At 40.9% G+C, this 18,994-nt stretch overlaps 1 protein-coding gene across 1 annotated transcript; it reads left to right on the top strand.

Annotated features, from left to right (window-relative positions):
* Positions 1-3,542: 3,542 nt before the first annotated feature.
* LOC306733356 (somatostatin receptor type 2-like) lies at positions 3,543-6,158 on the top strand (the record flags this gene model as incomplete). Its single annotated transcript, XM_079214579.1, has 3 exons — positions 3,543-3,930; positions 4,327-4,652; positions 5,727-6,158. The coding sequence occupies 3 exons, from the start codon at positions 3,543-3,545 to the stop codon at positions 6,156-6,158; spliced, it is 1,146 nt and encodes a 381-aa protein (XP_079070705.1).
* Between the last annotated feature and the right edge of the window lie 12,836 nt (positions 6,159-18,994).

Genomic DNA, 18,994 nt, shown 5'->3' with positions numbered 1-18,994 from the left:
ATAAGGTAGCAGCAGATCACAAACTTATTTAGGCCCTAAACCATTCAGTGCTTTATAAACCAGCAGCGGGATTTTAGAGTCAATTCTTTGTTGGACAGGAAGCCAGTGCAAATACCTCAGGATTGGAGTGATGTGATTCACTTTCCTGGTCTTGATAAGGACTCGAGCTGCAGCTTTCTGATTGACGTTAGTGGACCTTTACCCTTCAAACTAGGTTTCTTGTTGACTTAGACTAGTGTCAGAGTTGAGGGGAAAGTGGAGAACTGTTGACCGATGACGTCCAAAGCTATGTAGTAATATGACATGTTGTTGACTTGAGTTCTGCTTTGCTGATACTGTGTACCGTAAATGGACTAATTAGCTTAATTTGTGTGACATGAAGCAGTTTCAGGCATTGCAAAATGAGTTTAATAAACTTTCTAAACGTATGAAATGAATGATGAAAATGATTGTGTCGCTGTCGAGAGCAGGAGACTGAAGCAACCAGTGGAGCCGACCGGAAACATGAAAATGTCAAACCAACCCATTGATAATGCTAAAATGCTCCTTCAAACTGCTTCGGCCTCACTGATCATTTCAAAATGACTCCAAACAGGTCAGATGCGGTTCTCAGTGACACACAACACAACAAACTTGCCCAGAGAAATTGTTGACCTCAAACCACACGCAGACCTCAGCAAACACACACCTGAACCCTCCTGACTTCCCACTGATTTACAAAGATGGGGATTTCTGCAAAGAATGACTGAGGATGCCACAGAGCCTTGTTTACCCCTCTGAGCAGCTTCAGCCCTCATTTAGCACATAAATAGAACCATTAATCTTTGATAGGACAACAGCTGGTCGTAATAATAGCATTACTTTTGTGCTGCTATATTGAGACAAGTGGCAGGACATTTTCTCATGGAGAGGTCGTGGAAGATACCCGCCATCTGCACTTGCTTCATTACTCCTCCTCTATAAAGACAGGGAAAAAGAAGCCATTGAGATGCTTCATCTTTGAGGTCCCAGTGTAATCACTTTTGGCTGACAAGAATGTGCCACCACTGACTGTGGAAGGCCTGATCCGTTTTCAATCTCTCTATTTACTCTGCAAGAATACAGCAATCTCAAACTGCCTTGAAAACAACATATGTCATTGATCCAGAGCTCAGATCCAAAGTTCAGGTATGTGAACGTTCCACATCTAACTTGGTTTATCCTCATCCTCTCATTTGAAAACAGTCTGCTGCGTGGCCTGACTGTGCACAGTTTGCAGCGAAATAATACAAAAAAAGCTCGTGACACTTGGCACCAGAACAAAGGACCAACTCTGCATTACTCCGAATCCGCCGAACACCGACGCGCACAGGGTGATGCGCGCAACGATTCGACTAATCTGTCGCTGAGACGGTTCTCTCTCTCTCTCTCTCTCTCTCTCTCTCTCTCTCTCTCTCTCTCTCTCTCTCTCTCTCTCTCTTTCTGTCTGTCTGCCTCTCTCTCTCTCTGTCGCCGGTGAAGTCGTGCTTCCTGCCGATCTGACTGATGACTCGTCACAGGGGATTCGCTGCCAAGACTTTCTCCGTGGATACAATGCACTGAGAGCGCGCCGCGTTTTTTTCTTATTCTTCTCAAACACAGCCTGTCAAAGTTTCGGTTTACAAACGCGGATTATTTCGTAGAGGTTGGTGGAAAAGAGACGTAGTACAACCACGAGCTTTGACGAAGGTGCCGAGTGGGCGGTGGAACGCCGGCACCCTGCGTAATACCCGGGGAGCAGGTGGATGGAGAGGCTGGCGAGGGATGTAGCTTTCCAGCAGGTCAGCACCGCTGGGCTCCAAATGCTCTGCTGGGTATGAAGAGAAAGTGTTCTGTTTTCAAATCAAAAGTAAGTGATGCTATTGTCATTTTGAACACTTTGGTATGTACCTCTTTTAATGGCGCTCATTGAATGTGTCCTCATCTCTTGGCATTTATGTGTGGACCTTTGCTGTTGCACACTTTAATGCAACAGCAAATATACAAAATATAGTCAGGTCTATTTCATCTGATAAAAGTTACATGTGTTTGTTTGTTTGCAGTTAAGTACCCGCGCACGTTAATTCATGGCGCAGTGGTCATTTGTTTTTTTGCCACCCAAAAGGGGTTTGTCATTCAATCAAGAGGTCATAGGTTTGACGCCCGCCGCATCCATTTTCTGTCGGAGCCCATTTAGACCTTTAGAGTTTTAATAGACAAGCAAATTCACAATTTAGTCTTTAATAATGCAATTACTTTGCTCAATGATTAAACTCCAAGATGTTATCAAATAATACCCAGTAATGACTAATACAAAATACATTCTGACTGATGAGCTGATAAAACACAGTTCAATACATCCCCCTTTTGGCTCTGGTATTTTTTTGTATAAACATGACAATAACCCTCAACAGTCTAACCTTTGCATGCACACGTTCACCACACAGACAGAAGTATATTGTGCCTCATCCTCAATGACTAATACGACCCAACGATGTATCCCTCAGTAGCACAAAGTGGACCGTCCATAATCACATGTAATTCAGGTCAATCTGTCACTGCAGGGAAAGAGTGAGTGATCCTACACAGGGCCAGAGCTGTTTGTCCCCGAGATCAATTGAATAAACATTTGTCTTCTGCAGCGCGGTGCCCTCGTCGTGCTCTCGCTCGGCGTACCTTTTTTTTGCATGTATGCATGGGTTGACAAGTGCACGCACGCACACACGCACATACACACGCACATACACACACGTTTGCACACGCCTGACCTGGACTACTTGGCTCTGTGTAGCGTTGGTATGATTTACAGTCTAGGATTGTGTTAGAAAGCAAAAAAAGAGAGCATTATGACCAGATGAGATCCAGCTGATAGTTTGTCATTGAACACAGATGCAATATCTGCTGTCATGATGAGTTTTGTGTCACCCACCTGCACATTTTTCTGAAATTTTAATCTAGATATACAAAATGTTCAAATGAGTGTCATTACATTGAAGTTGTGCGTGTTTGGGATGAGTGCAGCGCAAGGCGTGTGTTGCGTCTGGCCTTCCCCCATGCACGTGTAAAGAGGACATGTCTGGAGAATATTTTGTTCCTCTGATTGAAGCTGTGACAGCAGTTATGTAATGTAACCTGACTGCTTCCATGGATCTTAAAGGACCATTAATATTTGTTGAAGCAATAGTGAGTTTTACTTACTTTCTGTTCTTTCTGTGTCTCTCTCTCTCTCTCTCTCTCTCTCTCTCCATGGATATATCTTGCTCTTTTTCTGTTTCTCTACAGCTGCGGTGTGATACCTGTGGTTCCACGTTAATGAAAATCCCGTTACCCAGAGCACCAATCCTGTAGACCCAAAGTGTCAAATTCCTCCTTTAAGCTCACAACTTGAGGTCCCTTTGCCCTCTTATCAACAGTCTTGTATGGTAACATGAATGCTTTCGAACATGTAATCTCAAACCTAATAATATCGACCTTCTCCCAACTCCTTTACGTTGCCATCTTTAGACACTTGGAACCCTTTGATAGCCTAAACCCTCTCCGCCATCATGGCCTTGGATCAGTGGCCCTTTCTCCCGACCCCCCCAAACATCTCCATGCCCGAGCCCCTCCTGTACGACAGCTACATCCAGGGCAACGAGTCCGATGAGAACCAGAACATCTCTAAGACCAGGGAGTCTCACCAGGACAAGACCAGCTCCGTGGTCATCACCTTCATCTACTTCGTAGTGTGCGGCGTGGGGCTGTGCGGTAACGCCCTGGTCATATATGTCATCCTGCGCTACGCCAAGATGAAGACGGTGACCAACATCTACATTCTGAACCTGGCGGTGGCGGATGTTCTGTGTATGATGAGCCTGCCGTTCATCGCCCTGCAGCTGGCACTGGTGCACTGGCCCTTCGGAGAGGTGCTGTGCAGAGTGATCATGAGTGTTGGTAAGTGTGAAGCAGAGGAGTTAAAGGTGCACCAGGTGTTTTACAGGGGCAAATAAATAAGTTTGGCTTCCTCAAGAGTGAAATTATCATGAATTCATTAACTGCTGTGGTTGCAATTTAAAGAAAACAAAGATACACATTTTTACTTATTTATTTTTTTAATTTGGAATGTCGATTTGAAAGATCGACATTTCAATAAAAACACTGTCAGAAAAAAAAACTTTCAAAAAGACGAACAACACTGATGATTATAGATATTTAGATTTAGTTGCAATTCAAACAGTGTTGGCCGTCCTAGATTAATAAACCTCCTATTTTAATGAAAAGAACCAGCATTATCAATGACTGCAAGTCTTAATTACCCTCATTTTACTTTTCTCTCTCTCCTCTTTCCAGACGCTCTCAATCAGTTCACCAGCATCTTCTGTCTGGCGGTGATGAGCATCGATCGGTACTTGGCGGTGGTCCATCCAATTAAGTCCACAAGATGGCGGAAGCCCCGCGTGGCCAAGCTAATTAACCTGACAGTATGGGGTGTGTCCCTGTTAGTCATCCTACCCACTTTGATCTTTAGTGGCCTTAACAAGGTGCCTGTGTGTGGGATTGTGTGGCCGGAGCCCCAGGATATCTATTCCACGGCATTCATAATCTACACCTTCTTCATCGGGTTCTTCTTGCCGCTGGCAGTCATATGTCTGTGCTACCTATTCATTATAGTCAAGGTGAGAGCCGGCCTCCACGTGGGGCATTATCATATGGTAGCAAGTTTCTTTATTACTGGCTACAAGTCTAGAATGTGGAAGGATTTTGTTCCCTACGAGTCATGTTTATGTATTCAGAGGAATTACTCAATTTACATTTTTTAATAATATTTACTTTTACAGTCGCACACTAGGGTAGCTGTGCGTTTGAACACAGGCACTGGAAAGCTGTCCAGGCTAGCTTGAGAAATGTAACATTTCACAGGCATTAGTTTAAACCGTTATTTGGGTAATGTTGAAAATACAGTGGATGGTAGGACATTTAATTTTAATAGAGACTTTGAGAGGTGCGTTTAAAGGAACAAATACATGATTTACCCTGATAGAGTGTTTTAGCCAGAAGCAATATCAATAAGTCTAAAGCAATATTAATAAGTCTAAAGTTTTAATCAGGTTGACAGTATTAGAAGCATGTCTCTGCTGAGTTTGTATTTCCAACAAGTGCCTAAGTGACTACAATGTTTGGGTTCCCTCCGATAGCCATTTGGCTTGCCCATAGAACAGAGATATGAGCTACATCCCAATGTTAGGATTTTTAAATCCTCATTCTAAGCTCTTAAAGGAATAGTTTGACATTTTGGTTTCAACACACTTATTGACTTTCTTGCCAGAGAGTTAGATAAGAAAACAACTTCTCCACATGTCTGCTAAAGCCAGCGGGTGGTTAGCTCAGTTTAGCAAAACGATGAGCATGTCTAAAGTCTTTTTAGTTAAAGTTTTAGCCCTCGGCCAAGAAATAATCCAGCATTTAACCTTACGTAAAACCACACTTGATGTTTTTGCACAGTTTAGGAACAGGTTTTTTACCTTTTGACAGAGCCAGTCATAGCTGCTTCCTGTCTTAATGCTGAGCTAAGCTAGCAGTCTCCTAGTTGTAGCTCATAATGACAGACAGATATTAAAGTGGTATTAATCTTCTGATGTAGAAAAGTAAACACGCAGACTTCTAATGTTTACTTTAAGATGTATCTATGTGAACAATTAGCTTTTATATTCGTGAGATTTTAAGCCACTGACAGTCCATTCCTTTGCCAGGTAAAGTCATCGGGGATGCGGGTGGGTTCCACCAAGCGCAAGCGTTCTGAGCGAAAGGTGACACGGATGGTGTCCATCGTGGTGGCGGTTTTCGTCCTCTGCTGGCTGCCTTTCTACATATTCAACGTCACCTCCGTCGCCAGCTCCATCAACCCCACATCTGCCATGAAGAGCACCTTCGACTTTGTGGTAGTGCTCGGCTACGCCAACAGCTGCGCCAACCCCATTCTGTACGCCTTCCTGTCGGACAACTTCAAGAAGAGCTTTCAGAACGTCCTGTGCCTGAAAAAGGTGGCGGGTCTGGACGAGATTGAGCGCAGCGACAGCAGGGCAGACAGGAGCAGGATGGTCAACGACGCTATGATCATCAACGCCAACTTGGAGACTCACAACGCTGCCCTGCTCAATGGCGAGCTGCAGACCAGCATCTGAGGCAAGGCAGACACATACAGGGAGGCCGGGGAGACGGAGCAGTGGCGCTTGTGATACTTGTGGCTTCTAGACTGATGAGCTGGCTGTACAAAGCTAGTAACCCCTGTTTAAATATGCGGGAGGCAGGAGCATGATTTAGCTGCCGCTCATAGACATTGACACATGAACAAAGTCTAAGAGAAGACTAAACTATTTCCTAAGGGGTTTAGAGGTCAGCAAAAGTACAAATGCTCAAACCTCTTGATATATGGGTTAATGAGGCAACTCGAGCTGGTTCGCCCCGAGGCGGTACAAAAAATGCATCTTGGCTGAAGTGATTTTTGAAGCGATGTTACATCAAACTCCAGCTCCAGGGTTTCTATCCAGTTGTCACGCAGATGGAAACCAAAAATCGAAACAAGACGCAGGACCAGAGAATGGACTGCTGTGGATCCACTGCAGAAATACCGCGGGCTAGTTCGCCCGTGGTAAAGAGAGAGAGATCTGAGGGGATCAAGCACCATCCGCTCGCTCCTTGATAGAGTTTTAGAGAGCTGTGAAGGGGTCGGCATTGATTTCTCTGAATGTGGAAATACTGCTTGAGAAGTCAGCCAAACAATGCAGTGAAAAAACAGCCAGCACTGTAATTCTATGGAGACTTTGAAAGATAAAAATCAGAAGCCACAAGCCAAAGGTGAAAATCTTCATTGTCATGTTTTATTCATACCAGCTGATTAGTCTGGTCTTACATGATCAAAAACGGCAAAGCTCTCCCAACACAACACACGGAGGATGCTCTTTTCTCCCTCTTGCTGGCATCTCCGCGGGAGAAGCTGCATTGATCCCACAGACTCTTGAATTGAACATCCTGGATTATTGATTGAGGTGGAAGGATGCGAAAACATCTCGGCGGCCGCTCTGACCTTTCTCCCTTTCAAACAGCTTGACTTTGTATATAGCCTTCAAAATGGTTTTCCGTCGACTCCTGGGGGAAATGTCCTGTCACGGACGACTCCAATTTGAGTTGTAAAAAAAAAATCGTTATTATTGTAATGCTTTGAGGACAGTTCTGAAACTATGTTTATGAAATCCATCATATGTACGTTATACTTCACTGTGTCCGGGCATGAACAGTAACTGCTCCCTGCAGTGCCATAGTAAAGGGCCCATTTATACTTGTGAAGTGCTGTGTTTTGAGTACATGTTGATGTATGGTCACTGCACTCAGATTCACACTTGGTTCAGTCTGCTTGCAAAAATAATTGCCTACATTTCACAGAAGGAGTAAAAATGTGTCATGTAGTCAGAGAGGGAGACAGACATGGGGGATGAGGAGATACAGAAAAGAAGATTTTGTTTATTTATTCATAGATTTAGCTTGTGTATGTACTATATCTGCTGAGAACACAACACAAGAAAAACAAATAGCTCAACTCGCATCAATAGACCAAACCTACAGTCCATTAATTCTCACAGATTTTTAAAAAGCGGTCAAAATCGAAGCAGCGGGCAGGGTCAAGTTCTATAAACAATGGATCACATCTTTCCCAAGATGCACCTGGATAGCATCTTTGATCAGACCCTTCCAGTTTGTTAAATGCAGACGTCTTTCAAACGCCACACCCTTGATACTTTTAAATATACTGGATAACCTAGTCTTTACAGTCTAATCACACAGAAAAAACCAAGAGCACTTATTGTTAAAATATGAATTGTACTATGCTCATATAATTGTGTTCCAAATTCTACAAAAAGGCTTACTATTAACTGGCCAGGCGACCTTGACTCAATGCATCAAAATGTCTCTCGGTGACATCATTACACTGGATTCATAGTGAAAACAATAAGCAGGCAGCGGCCATATTTAATTGTGCTTTCAACTCCAAGTGCCTATATCCCTGTGCTCTTTATAATGAATGGCTTCTTGAGATGACACAAGACTGCCAGGATGCCATATTGATTAATAGAGTTATCAATCAATCAGTGGTACATCCTGAAGGTTACCATGTTTAGCTTTTTTTTAGCCATGCTAGCGTCTGTCAGTTCACCACTTTGGTCCATATTGAAGCATCTCCAATACTATTGGATGGACTCTCATTTAAACTGGTACAAACATTCATGATCTGATAGTCATGATAGTGATCATGATAGTGTCGCACTATAATCAGCTCCCATTTGTTCAGCACTTTGAGACCAAATACATGCAAAACTCATGACATTCCCATCAGCCTCAGCTGCACTTTGGGTTCAGCGCTAATTAGGACATGTTAGCATGTCAAGAGGTTGAACAAAGGTGTACATGGCGAACATTATATCTGCTAAATATGTACGTCATCCTTGCCATTGTGAGCATGTTAGCATAGATATATACGTTTTTAAGTTCACATTTAACTTTCACGATTTTACGTAATTATCAGCTTTTGTAAATGTATTAGCGAGCTAGCTTGCTTAGTTAACTGGGCTGACTCTACTGAGCTACAGCCAAAGAGTTACAACAAAAGACCATGTAACAGTAAACTGAATTTGGAAACCTTATCACTAAACGTTGACTGAACAAGCTATTTATCCATTTTGGTTTTAACAATCAGGCTGTTTGCGTACAGTCACTTTTCCAACGGTCCTCCATGATGGTGCCAAATCTTGTTTCCAGGAGATTTGCCAGACACCTTGCAAAGCCTATATCGTAATAAGGCCATATGCCGAAGGCTCCAATTCACTTCATCCCAGGATATCGGTCAAGTTAGAAGCCATCAATCAGTGCAATCAAAATACATGAGGAGCACAAGGCTTGTCCCAGAGGGTTACTGCAGAAAATAATCTGTCATGGTGTTCTCTCCATGCCGTCCCTTCTAGCAGGATCGGTTCCATCTTCCCTCACAGGTCACGATAGGAACACACACTCACAGACATTTGTAGTCTTGCATGCCGGTACAATTCCAAGTAATGTATAAAAAGAAGAAAGAAAAAAACACTCTCTAGTCATGCCGCTCACAATGTGTCCAAAGCTACTTGCGCCCTTTTCTGAGTAGCACAGAAGGTCAGGAGAGTAACCAATTCTGCATCCAGAAGTCATACTGACCCAGTGGACTGTGTGTAATAATGTGACGCATCACGAAACCAAAGGCTTCATGGGTAAACCCACAACCAGAAACAAGTTTGGATTGTCATTTGATTATCACATGCTTTGAGTGACCCTGAAACATGCTATATCATTATGTGTATCTTTATCTGTCTACAAATACCAGAGCCTTCAAGCATGAAGTGCAAGAACTATTCTTTTGTCATTCACAGTTAATTAATTTTGCGCTGTCCTATCCTCTATATCAAAATATCTCTATCTCTCTCGCGTGCACTGCTGGTGAAGGATAATATGAGCTGACACACATTTCACACCCACCCAAACTCAACAAGCTGAAATTAGCTGAACCATACTGAAGGGAAACACACCATGCCGCTGGCCATTTCAGCATACTTAATTAATGTACTTAATGGACCATTCTGATGTTTAGTAGATGTTGATAATGCAGTTCGTGCCAAAACCAGTTTAATGTAGCGCTTAAAGGACAGCTGAGGCAATGAGGCGAGGACCCGCAGTCGCTGCTTCCTTTGTAATTTTGTGAAATCAAGACGAAGAGAGGGAGAAGCGGAGGAATGGGGAAACCTCTGCCTTCTTTGAGCTCTGTTTCTTTTTTCTAGAAAACACAAATTAATTTGGGAAGGGCTAGAACGTGCACTCCTGAGGATGCACCGTTCAATATTAACTATGTATTTGTGGTATCCTCTGCTTGTTTGTGCATGGGGAGGGCTGCGTATCCCGCCGTCTGTGTCCTCTCACTAACCAAAACGATTGGTACACACTTACTGGGTGGCCACCCTTTTCTTTGCAATATAAACTCTCACAAAAAAAATGTACTTGAGCTAGGGTTCAGCTTTAGCAACAACGAATGCAACTCTGTCGATTGTTTTGTTGTGATCAGCATTATTGAGTCTTTCTTTTTGGTTTTGATCAAAGAAATACAATTATTTATGGGTTTTCAATAATCACATAATCTTTACTCAGCCAAATGTTGGCCAAACTGGTCGTAACTTACAAGCTTGTTTCTGACGGTGTACAGCCATGGATATGTACGTTTCTGTGCAGTGACTTTTATCTATGTGCCTTGGAACTTCATGTAAAATCATGCGATGAAATCAATGTACAGCAAAACAACATTGTGACCAAACAACCAAATGCCTGTACTGTACAGACATGGTAACTACATAACGAAGAGTATATCATTTTTACTTCTATATTTCCCCATCTTATATAGCTTATGTTTGTGTGATGTAATGTCAGAAGCAGATGTTTATTTGTGACTATTGCATAGAATATAATGTGATCATTGATTGTAATGGACAGTCCAATATCCTCGTCTCTGCAATTAAAATTAAAATTAAAGTGTCTGCTCCCATGGTCTAATCTGTGTATTTGTGTGTCAATGGATGTGCAGCGTTTGTGAGTAATGTCTATGATATGCAATTTAAACATCCTTTCCACTGTGTATTTCCCCCCCAGGAATGCAATCCTTGGAGGAACTCCAAATGTTTCCTTGATCCCTGAACACATCACGCAGAATACACCATGTTGTGTAAATATAAGTACCCAAGGGGGCTCTGTGAATTCCAGCATTTCTCAAGGGGCTGTGAACTCCCAAACACAGTTAAATATCATTAATGATTCTGTTACAACATAGCTCAAGGTTGGACAAAGACACGAGAACGCATGAGTTTAGCAAAAAAAGAAATACAAATTAAACAAAATAGAGCCAACACCACACATAAAACCAAAAGGGTGAAAGCAGAGAGGAAATATGTGTTAAGGATAGTTTTGAGCTGAGGTTGAGGGATAGACTGTTAATGGGAAAGGAACGTTGTCAATGTGACGTTTTGAAGCCTCAAGTTCAGCATTTTGTCCGTCGACATCTTGTTTTTTTGCCACGAGAATTGACACTTTAAGGCACATTAGTTTAACTTTTCAGACCTGGAGGTTGCCAGGGCACCTGGGAGTCAAGTAGTCCTGTTTAAACAGGGTCTTCCCATTTCATACCATTAAAGTTATTATAAGATAAGGCCTCAGACTCATATATACTTTCACAGCAATTACATACTGTTAACTCACATTGTAAGCTTTGAGTTGCTGATTAGCAAATAAAATGTTGTCTAGTCTGGGTTAAATGTAGGCAACATTTTAGACATCTACGTAATTTATCAATATTTTTAATAACTGCATTTTGACATTTACTATAGTTAAGAACTGAAATATAGTAACATAAATGCTGTTTAAACAATAGTTATATAACATGGTCCAAAAGACGTACCCGTTCCAACCAAATGTAATCCCTTTTCTCAGATATTCTAGCACCACATAGAAATGGCAATGTTGGTCTGTTCTCACACCACTTTGGTCCAAACTGAACCATGCTATGACATTTTGTAAAGACATTCATGGTTTCCACAGCATGAATTGTAATAATCCACAAATTTTTCAAGTCATCATCACTCTGAAGCTGAACTTTATTCCGAGTGCTAGTATGCCGACCTGTTCTCTGACCGTAAAATACCAAAGCTTGGTCAGTTCCCCCTCGGCATCTGTAGAAGACGCACCAGGCTTTCAACTAACGCCAATTTAAACCCATCTACGTCATTATTAGACGCTCAGAGAAACTGACGTAGTAAAAGGCCAGCTAGGAGGGGACGTTGGACAAAGTCAAACAAACATGATGGGACTTTCAAGCAGGAAACAAAGTCAATGATGGCTTATTTTAACCTTACTTTTGTTACGTACCATGCGTGCCTACTCAACGTCGGTTACGTAAAAAATGTACTAATTTTACGTATAACACACACACTTTTTTTAACCCAAACCACCATCTTTTCCCAAACGAGTTATTTTGTTGCCCAGTTTCATGGCGTGAGTAAACCTAAAAAACAAGTAAACTGTACCTTTACAGAGAACACAGAAGTTTATTTTGAAAAAAAAACTCTACTCTGCATGTAACAAGTGGAAACTAATGCGGCATCTTCAACACGTGCAAGACTGATGCTAGAGGGGTATGTGGAGCGTCATAGTTTGAAGCATAGGACCACGTGTCAGTATTTGACGAGTCTGGAGTGAGAATGTGTTGAATAAGCAAATATTAATGTGGCAAAAATTAGAAGCCATGTGATGCAGACAACAGCATTTCAATTTAAACCACGACTGTACCTAACTCTTACCGTCACTGTTTGATTAAAAATAAACAGTTATTCTCATAACTGTGGACATTCTCGCTATGTGTTGTAATAATTTTACACTTCAACCCACAGCTTCACATGTAAACAGCCGCTAGCTTTGACAGCTTTTCTTTGTGTATTTTCTGTCGCACTCAGAGATAAACATTTGAAATGACCTAAACAAAATTAGATTTCTTTGGAAGACTTTTGTCTGTACAACGGAAGCACAAAGTTATTATAACCCAGCACTAGAATGGCCACGAATATGTCTTGAAGCATTTCAATCAGGCGTCAATTTAAGTTGCAGCTGAAAATTTAAATAATCTCACAAAACTGGAGTGACAAAATCACATCAAATACATGTTTTCTTTGTTTTAATGTGGACCATCCCCTGACATTTTAGAAGTAGGTAAGGCTCCATCCAATAGCTTCCACACACGAGCGAGCCAACTTGCAACAATGCCTCTTATCACTTCTCATTTTCTCTCCCTCCTGAGTCGCCTCCATATGACTCACGGCTATGAACGCTGTGCCAATCTGCACTGCTGAGGATTCAGTTCCACTGTGGAAACAGAAATGCATTCTGTAATGAATGTTGCGCTTGGGAGTGTTTTATTGTGGTGGTGGTGGCGGCTGCCACAGGTGATAGGATGGTAATGAGGATTAAATGCACAAAGTAGAAAATTAATCTACCTTTAGCCAGCTAGAAAGGAGCTCTGGGAGAGTCAAGTTTGAATGTCAATGTAAAAAATATCAGCAGACGCAGCCCTTGCTCACTAAGTAAGGTCACCAAATAGATTTAATATAAATGGTAAATGGACTGTACCCGTAGAGCACTTTTCTAGTCATCCGATCCCTCAATGTGCTTTAACACCACATGTCATCATTCACCCATTCACACACTGATAGCAGTGGCTACCATGCAAAGTGCCACCTTCCTATCAGAACTATCTAATCATTCACCCTTATTCATCTTGCGGGAGCAATTTGGGAAAAAATGTCTTGTCACATCTTGGCCAAAGACACAACAAAATGGACTAGTGGAGCCGGGGATCGAACCGCCGGTTGAAGGATGACCCTGTTCTACCGCTGATCCACAGTCGCCTCGAGTCAACAGTGAAGCACTTTGCCAAAACATTTGTATCTGAACAAGCATCTGTTTTATTATGATCTTTTCAATAACCAGACAGAAAAAAACGACTCATCAAACTGGTCCTGAAAAACCTTAAAAAAAGTTCTGTTGCATAAGATGGACTTAAAGTAAAACAAAGTGAGGGCAAGGGGGCCGGACTAGTATCAATGTATGAGGTAATTGTACTTAACAGGTTGGGAAAGGACAAGTGAAAGGTTCAAGTGAAACCCCTCCAAGCAAAGACAAAGTCATGTTTTCAGCTTGGCCAGCAATTTTGTTTCTTTTTGTACTTAAAGGTCTTCATACACCCAAAACAGATTTTGAAAAATGAACACCAACAAGGCTTGCGTGACAAGGCTTAGTTCTCGTGATGGATATTTGTTATGCAGCACTTGAACCTTCCAGAGAAATAATTCTGTTAAAGCTCACGTTTTGTTCAAGCTCACAATTTACTCCCACTACTGATAGTTTTAGGAGTGTGGGCGTCCATTTTCTTTCTACCTAATGGATGTTAATTCTCTTCACTGAACGTGCATTGGCGCAAAGTGTGTGAACTCTGGCACATTATCAACTTGATATATCTAACAGGTTAGTAAACAGCTGCCTATTTACACATTCAGCAGATACCATACTACTATAGATTCTATAGTATAGAAGAAGTCAACATTTTGGTTTAGAAGTCAAAGGTTTTTGGCATTTTGGGCTGTCGCCATCTTTTTTTTTGTTTTGGCGACCAAAATGTTATCATTACCTTTCATTAACAGAAAACACACTGTGAAAAGGGTTAAAGTAATAAATAAAAAATAATGAATAGGACAAAGGACGCTAAAAAAGTGGAAATGCAGAATTGGGGGATAATTCTTTATGGATTCTTTACTATGAGCGACCGCTTTTACATTTGAGTAATCATGTGATCCATTGTTAATAAAACATGTTTCATTTTAATAATGGAAAAATAATCAATCTTGACCAGCTGGTCCACGCGACATCACGGTCTGTTTGATCCATCGCAGAAAACATTGTTTCCATTGTCGAGTAGATGTTCTCACCAAGTGGGCTCTCATCCTTTGATCTGACATGTCCATACGCTTGTCAATCATCTCTTTATTTCATCCACTCTAAACCCTTTCCCTGGGACTAGTTTCAATTCAATATGTTCAATATACTCCATCCTCACGTCACCAAAGTCGGAACATTTCGATTCTTGCCAAGGCTTTGCCTGCCGGAATGAAGTAGATTAGGAGTGATTCATACTAAATATAACATAAATAACATAAAGGCACTCGCAAGTGTGTGTGTGTGGTGGACGAGAGCTTTGTTCAGTCCATGGCAAGTACACAGAGATTAGGTTGGACCTAATTGTTGAATCTGCACTGAACGGATTGTCTTTTCAAATACTGTGAGCTGTCTCCATCTGCTGGTGTAATTATAGTATTGTTGGAGTGAGTGTGATGTATTGATTATCGTTCTGGTGATTAAATGAGGCCAGAAGTAAGACAAAATAGTTTTGTGGCTCGCTCTCTTGTACTCAAACCTCTCTTTGTACTCCAGTGTGAGTTTAAAAAAACAACAAAAATAAATAATTGTTCCCTATAATTTATGATTTACCATTTGGTCTGAATAAAAACTACAAATATTGATATTGTTGACATCAATCAAGACTTTTGAGAAATGCATGTCTTTTTGGATCACCTAATTGTTTTGCAAAGGTGGCCAAATGACTGATTTAGCATGATTTGGTCTTTTTTTAATTTATTTTATTTTTACTCAGTTGAACTGGCTTCCCTTTTTCCTTTTTCTGAATTTGACTACCCATCTGCAGTGAGTCTATTCTCGGTGCTCAGGTTTCTGAAGCTGGTCGTGGTGTGATCCAGTAATCTGAATAAAACAAACGATCCTTCCTCTTTGTGTTTTTTTTCTACTGGTCACATTTAGTTTAATGTTTTAATGTCATGAGCAGCAATGTCCATATTCAAATAGGCACCTTTTGTCACGTCATATGTCTGCAGTTTATTTTTTTTTAGCATCAACTTGTCCACAAGCCTGTCGGTTGCCATGCTGTGGGGGTGGGCTGCCATGTTGTCCAATTCCTTCTTACGTGTGTTGTAATACTAATATCAAATGTATTGGAACATAAAAAGCTACGGAAACCAATTAATTATATTATAGTATACCTAACCTTCTTTTTTCTTGTATGCCTCTTACCCACAAAATATTTGATTCACAGTTATTTCTTTATGCCTATATATGTTTATGTGTATTTGCCTTTTTGTATTCGTTCCTCCAACCGGCCGTTATAGATGTCATCAATAAAATGTCCTAGTCAATCTGCAGTATTTCAGCACAGGTTAGAGTGAATGCAATATGTGAAGAAACTTGTGGTATCACTGTGAATCAAGCCAAGTCATAATTGTATCCCTACTTCCTCAAATTTAACCTTTTGGTTTTCTTACTGATTTGTTGTCTGACTCAAAGTTGCATTCAGACGATTTCCATTCAGATGGGGGAAGTCTCACTTATTTACCGCATACCAGCTCAGGTACAGTCCTGTATTTGTATTTGCTCAGAAGAATTATCTGTTGGTATCCTACCAATTCAGAGGTGAAGTGTTCGAATTTCGTTTCACTCGTTTTTCAATGTTTTGGAGAAAATTTTTTGCACGATTTGTTTTTCGTCATACCACAAATACGTTTTGAATCAAAGTCTGTGGAAGACCGCATAGCGTAGGTCAGGGGGGATTGGTGAGTCCAACAAACACAGGACTCACACCCAGGAGACCATCGTCTATGTCCCTGTGAAACCAAAAGTCAACACAGACTCATTTTAACAGCTACGTTTAACTTTATGTACGTAAAAAACAAAAAGAGTTATTTTAAGCTAAACCTAAGACCTTTTTCTAAATCTCACTGAGTAGTTCCGTCACGTGTTTGTTTTGTTTACATTTACAAAAGCTAACCGCATGTTCAGCTCTTGAGAGAGCTATCTCTAATTGTTTGTGGGTGGAAAGCCAATCAGGGATCACGTCCTCATCAATGCACTCATAACTTCTGCTCATGGATCATATACAAAGTCAAAGAAGGTTGACTACTTTTTTATATGTTGCGTGCACGTATATGACTTGATGCATCACACTTGCAGCACAAGTGTCACGACATACTGTAACCATGAATTATGTCTAGCCAATGCCGACCTCCAAAGTAGTGAATGGTTCACTTAATGTTTCATTATGGTCCATCATTAATATCCATAACTCTGTGATCTCTTCTTCAATACTTACAGCCCTACTGCAGCTGCTGCCAATTGTTTAAAATGTTACAAAGCAGAACCAAATCCGTATGCTGTGAAACTGAACTAACACCTCTAATGTCCTGTCGGCCCCAGAATTTCCGGTATCTTCGAACAGCTGCACAGCCAATCCTCCATGAAAATCTCAGTGACAAGCATTGTTTGAAAACTGAAGCTTATTGTCTTTTCTGTTTTCCTCCTTCTTTACTTGATAAGAATACATTGCATAATTATAGTCGGTTTACTTTGTGACGCTTCTTTAATAGTTTTATATGTGGCTTTGGAATTGTATTCTAACTTTAAGAGTAAGTTAAAAAAGTATGAAAAAAAAACAAATTGGTGAATGTCAAAAAGGTCCTTTTAATTGAATGATACACGAAACAATTTGAACTGATTACGGGAATTCAAAATAAAGCTGTGCAGGGCTTAAAATGGGGAAAAATATATTTGGAATTGGACCAAAAATAAATCTAATTTATTAACTATTTTGAACTTCCCTAACTTCAGGTGTTCATGCTCTGTCAAAAAACTATTCAGTGGATTCACTCTGGCTCTAAAACTAAGCTGCACACGGTCAGACAGAAAGATCCCCTGGTTCATATGAGAACGAAAGCCGAGATGAAACCCTCTGCTCAGTGTGAGAGTAAAACCTCTGGTGTGGAACTGCCTGACCGTTTCACACTGAGAAGAAAGTGGGTTTAGTCACATATTCCAAGCGTATACATAACTGTTAACAATGAGTCACTGTGCTCTCATTTTGATTCAAAATACACCTCTTCAGTCAATAGGACTTTTATTTTCAAAATTGAAAAAAGTTAAAAAATATTCATGAGGAAGACAAAGGAACATATATTTTGACTGGCTACTCAGTCAGACATAGTTTTAGCAAAGTGGTAAAGAGAAATACATTCATATGGCCTCTGGGCTGCTATAGGCATGTGCGATACAAAGTGGGAGGCTCTATGCCTCTCACAAAGCTTTTTGGTCATCATTATTCATCATTATTATTCAGGCACAAGACAAATGTGGTGGAAATGTATCTTTTTAACCAGCCTGTGAGAAATAACCGTGATGATGAAAGCTTTCAAAAGTCATAAAGTATTTTATTAAACAATTTGGTGGCAAGTTTATACTTTACAACGTCTGCATGTACACAATGTCAAAGTTAAGCCATACAGTTAAATCTAAAAAGGACAATATGATACATTTCCACAACAACAAACACCACTTTGCATGGAGCCTGCGTGTTACCTTCCTCTCAAGGTAGAAGGTGGCAGGAGAACTCAGGAGCGATACATTTATATAAATATTGTATTGATATTTACATGATATTGGGAGAAGATTAGGCCACAACCTCAAACGTCAAGCTAGTGTCTCAACTCACATGGCCCATGACACGTTCGTTTATCCGTTTAAAATTTAAATTAGGTATATTTTCTGTTGATTATTAACAAAACTTCCTAAATACTGAACACCCTGCAGTGATTCAGTGTTAAAACACAACAGTCCAAGGGGTGTGTGGATACTTTTCATAGACTTTTCTATATTAGTCTAACCGTGTGCGTGTGTGTGTGTGTGTGTGAGGGGGTGAGGATGTTCTCCTCACACACAGGGGGAAGTCCCACATCAGGAAGTGCGTTCGTACACAAATGAGCCACTATGTTGAAATACAGGCCTCTCTCTCACTCTCATCTTCAGGCCAAGGATTCTCCCACCGCATCTTCATCTCCCCAAGGTAAGAAATCCTCTCTGCGTTTTCAACCTGTATCGCGGGCCACATCGGACAACCGACAGTTGCCTTTTCAGTATTTGCGGTGGTGAGACTCAAACCCTCAACTTCAGCTTTGTTCACCGCACTAGTTAGAAAGTTTAACAAAGGAGTCGAAGCTTGTTGCGACTCCGCAGTGAGACCTCCAAGATCACCAGGAACGCCTTTACTTTGCTGTGAACTGTCTCCACTTACATTTACCCACACGCCGTATAACAGACATAACTGGTGAGACCAATCATGAGAAGATTTCTCCCCAAAAAATGAAGAAAAAAAGGATGAATAGTAAAAAGGCCAATATCTAAACAAAAATAGATAAATACACAAGATATTATAAAACCATAATAGTTATTGTTATGGTTTATATGGAAATAAGCATTCTATTGTTTTAATAAAAGCAAACATGGAGCATGTGTTTAT

This window comes from Taurulus bubalis (assembly GCF_910589615.1).
Source record: "Taurulus bubalis genome assembly, chromosome: 2".
NCBI lineage: Eukaryota > Metazoa > Chordata > Actinopteri > Perciformes > Cottidae > Taurulus > Taurulus bubalis.
The sequence above is the reverse complement of the archived record's forward strand: the minus strand, read 5'-3'. Positions and strand labels throughout refer to the sequence as shown.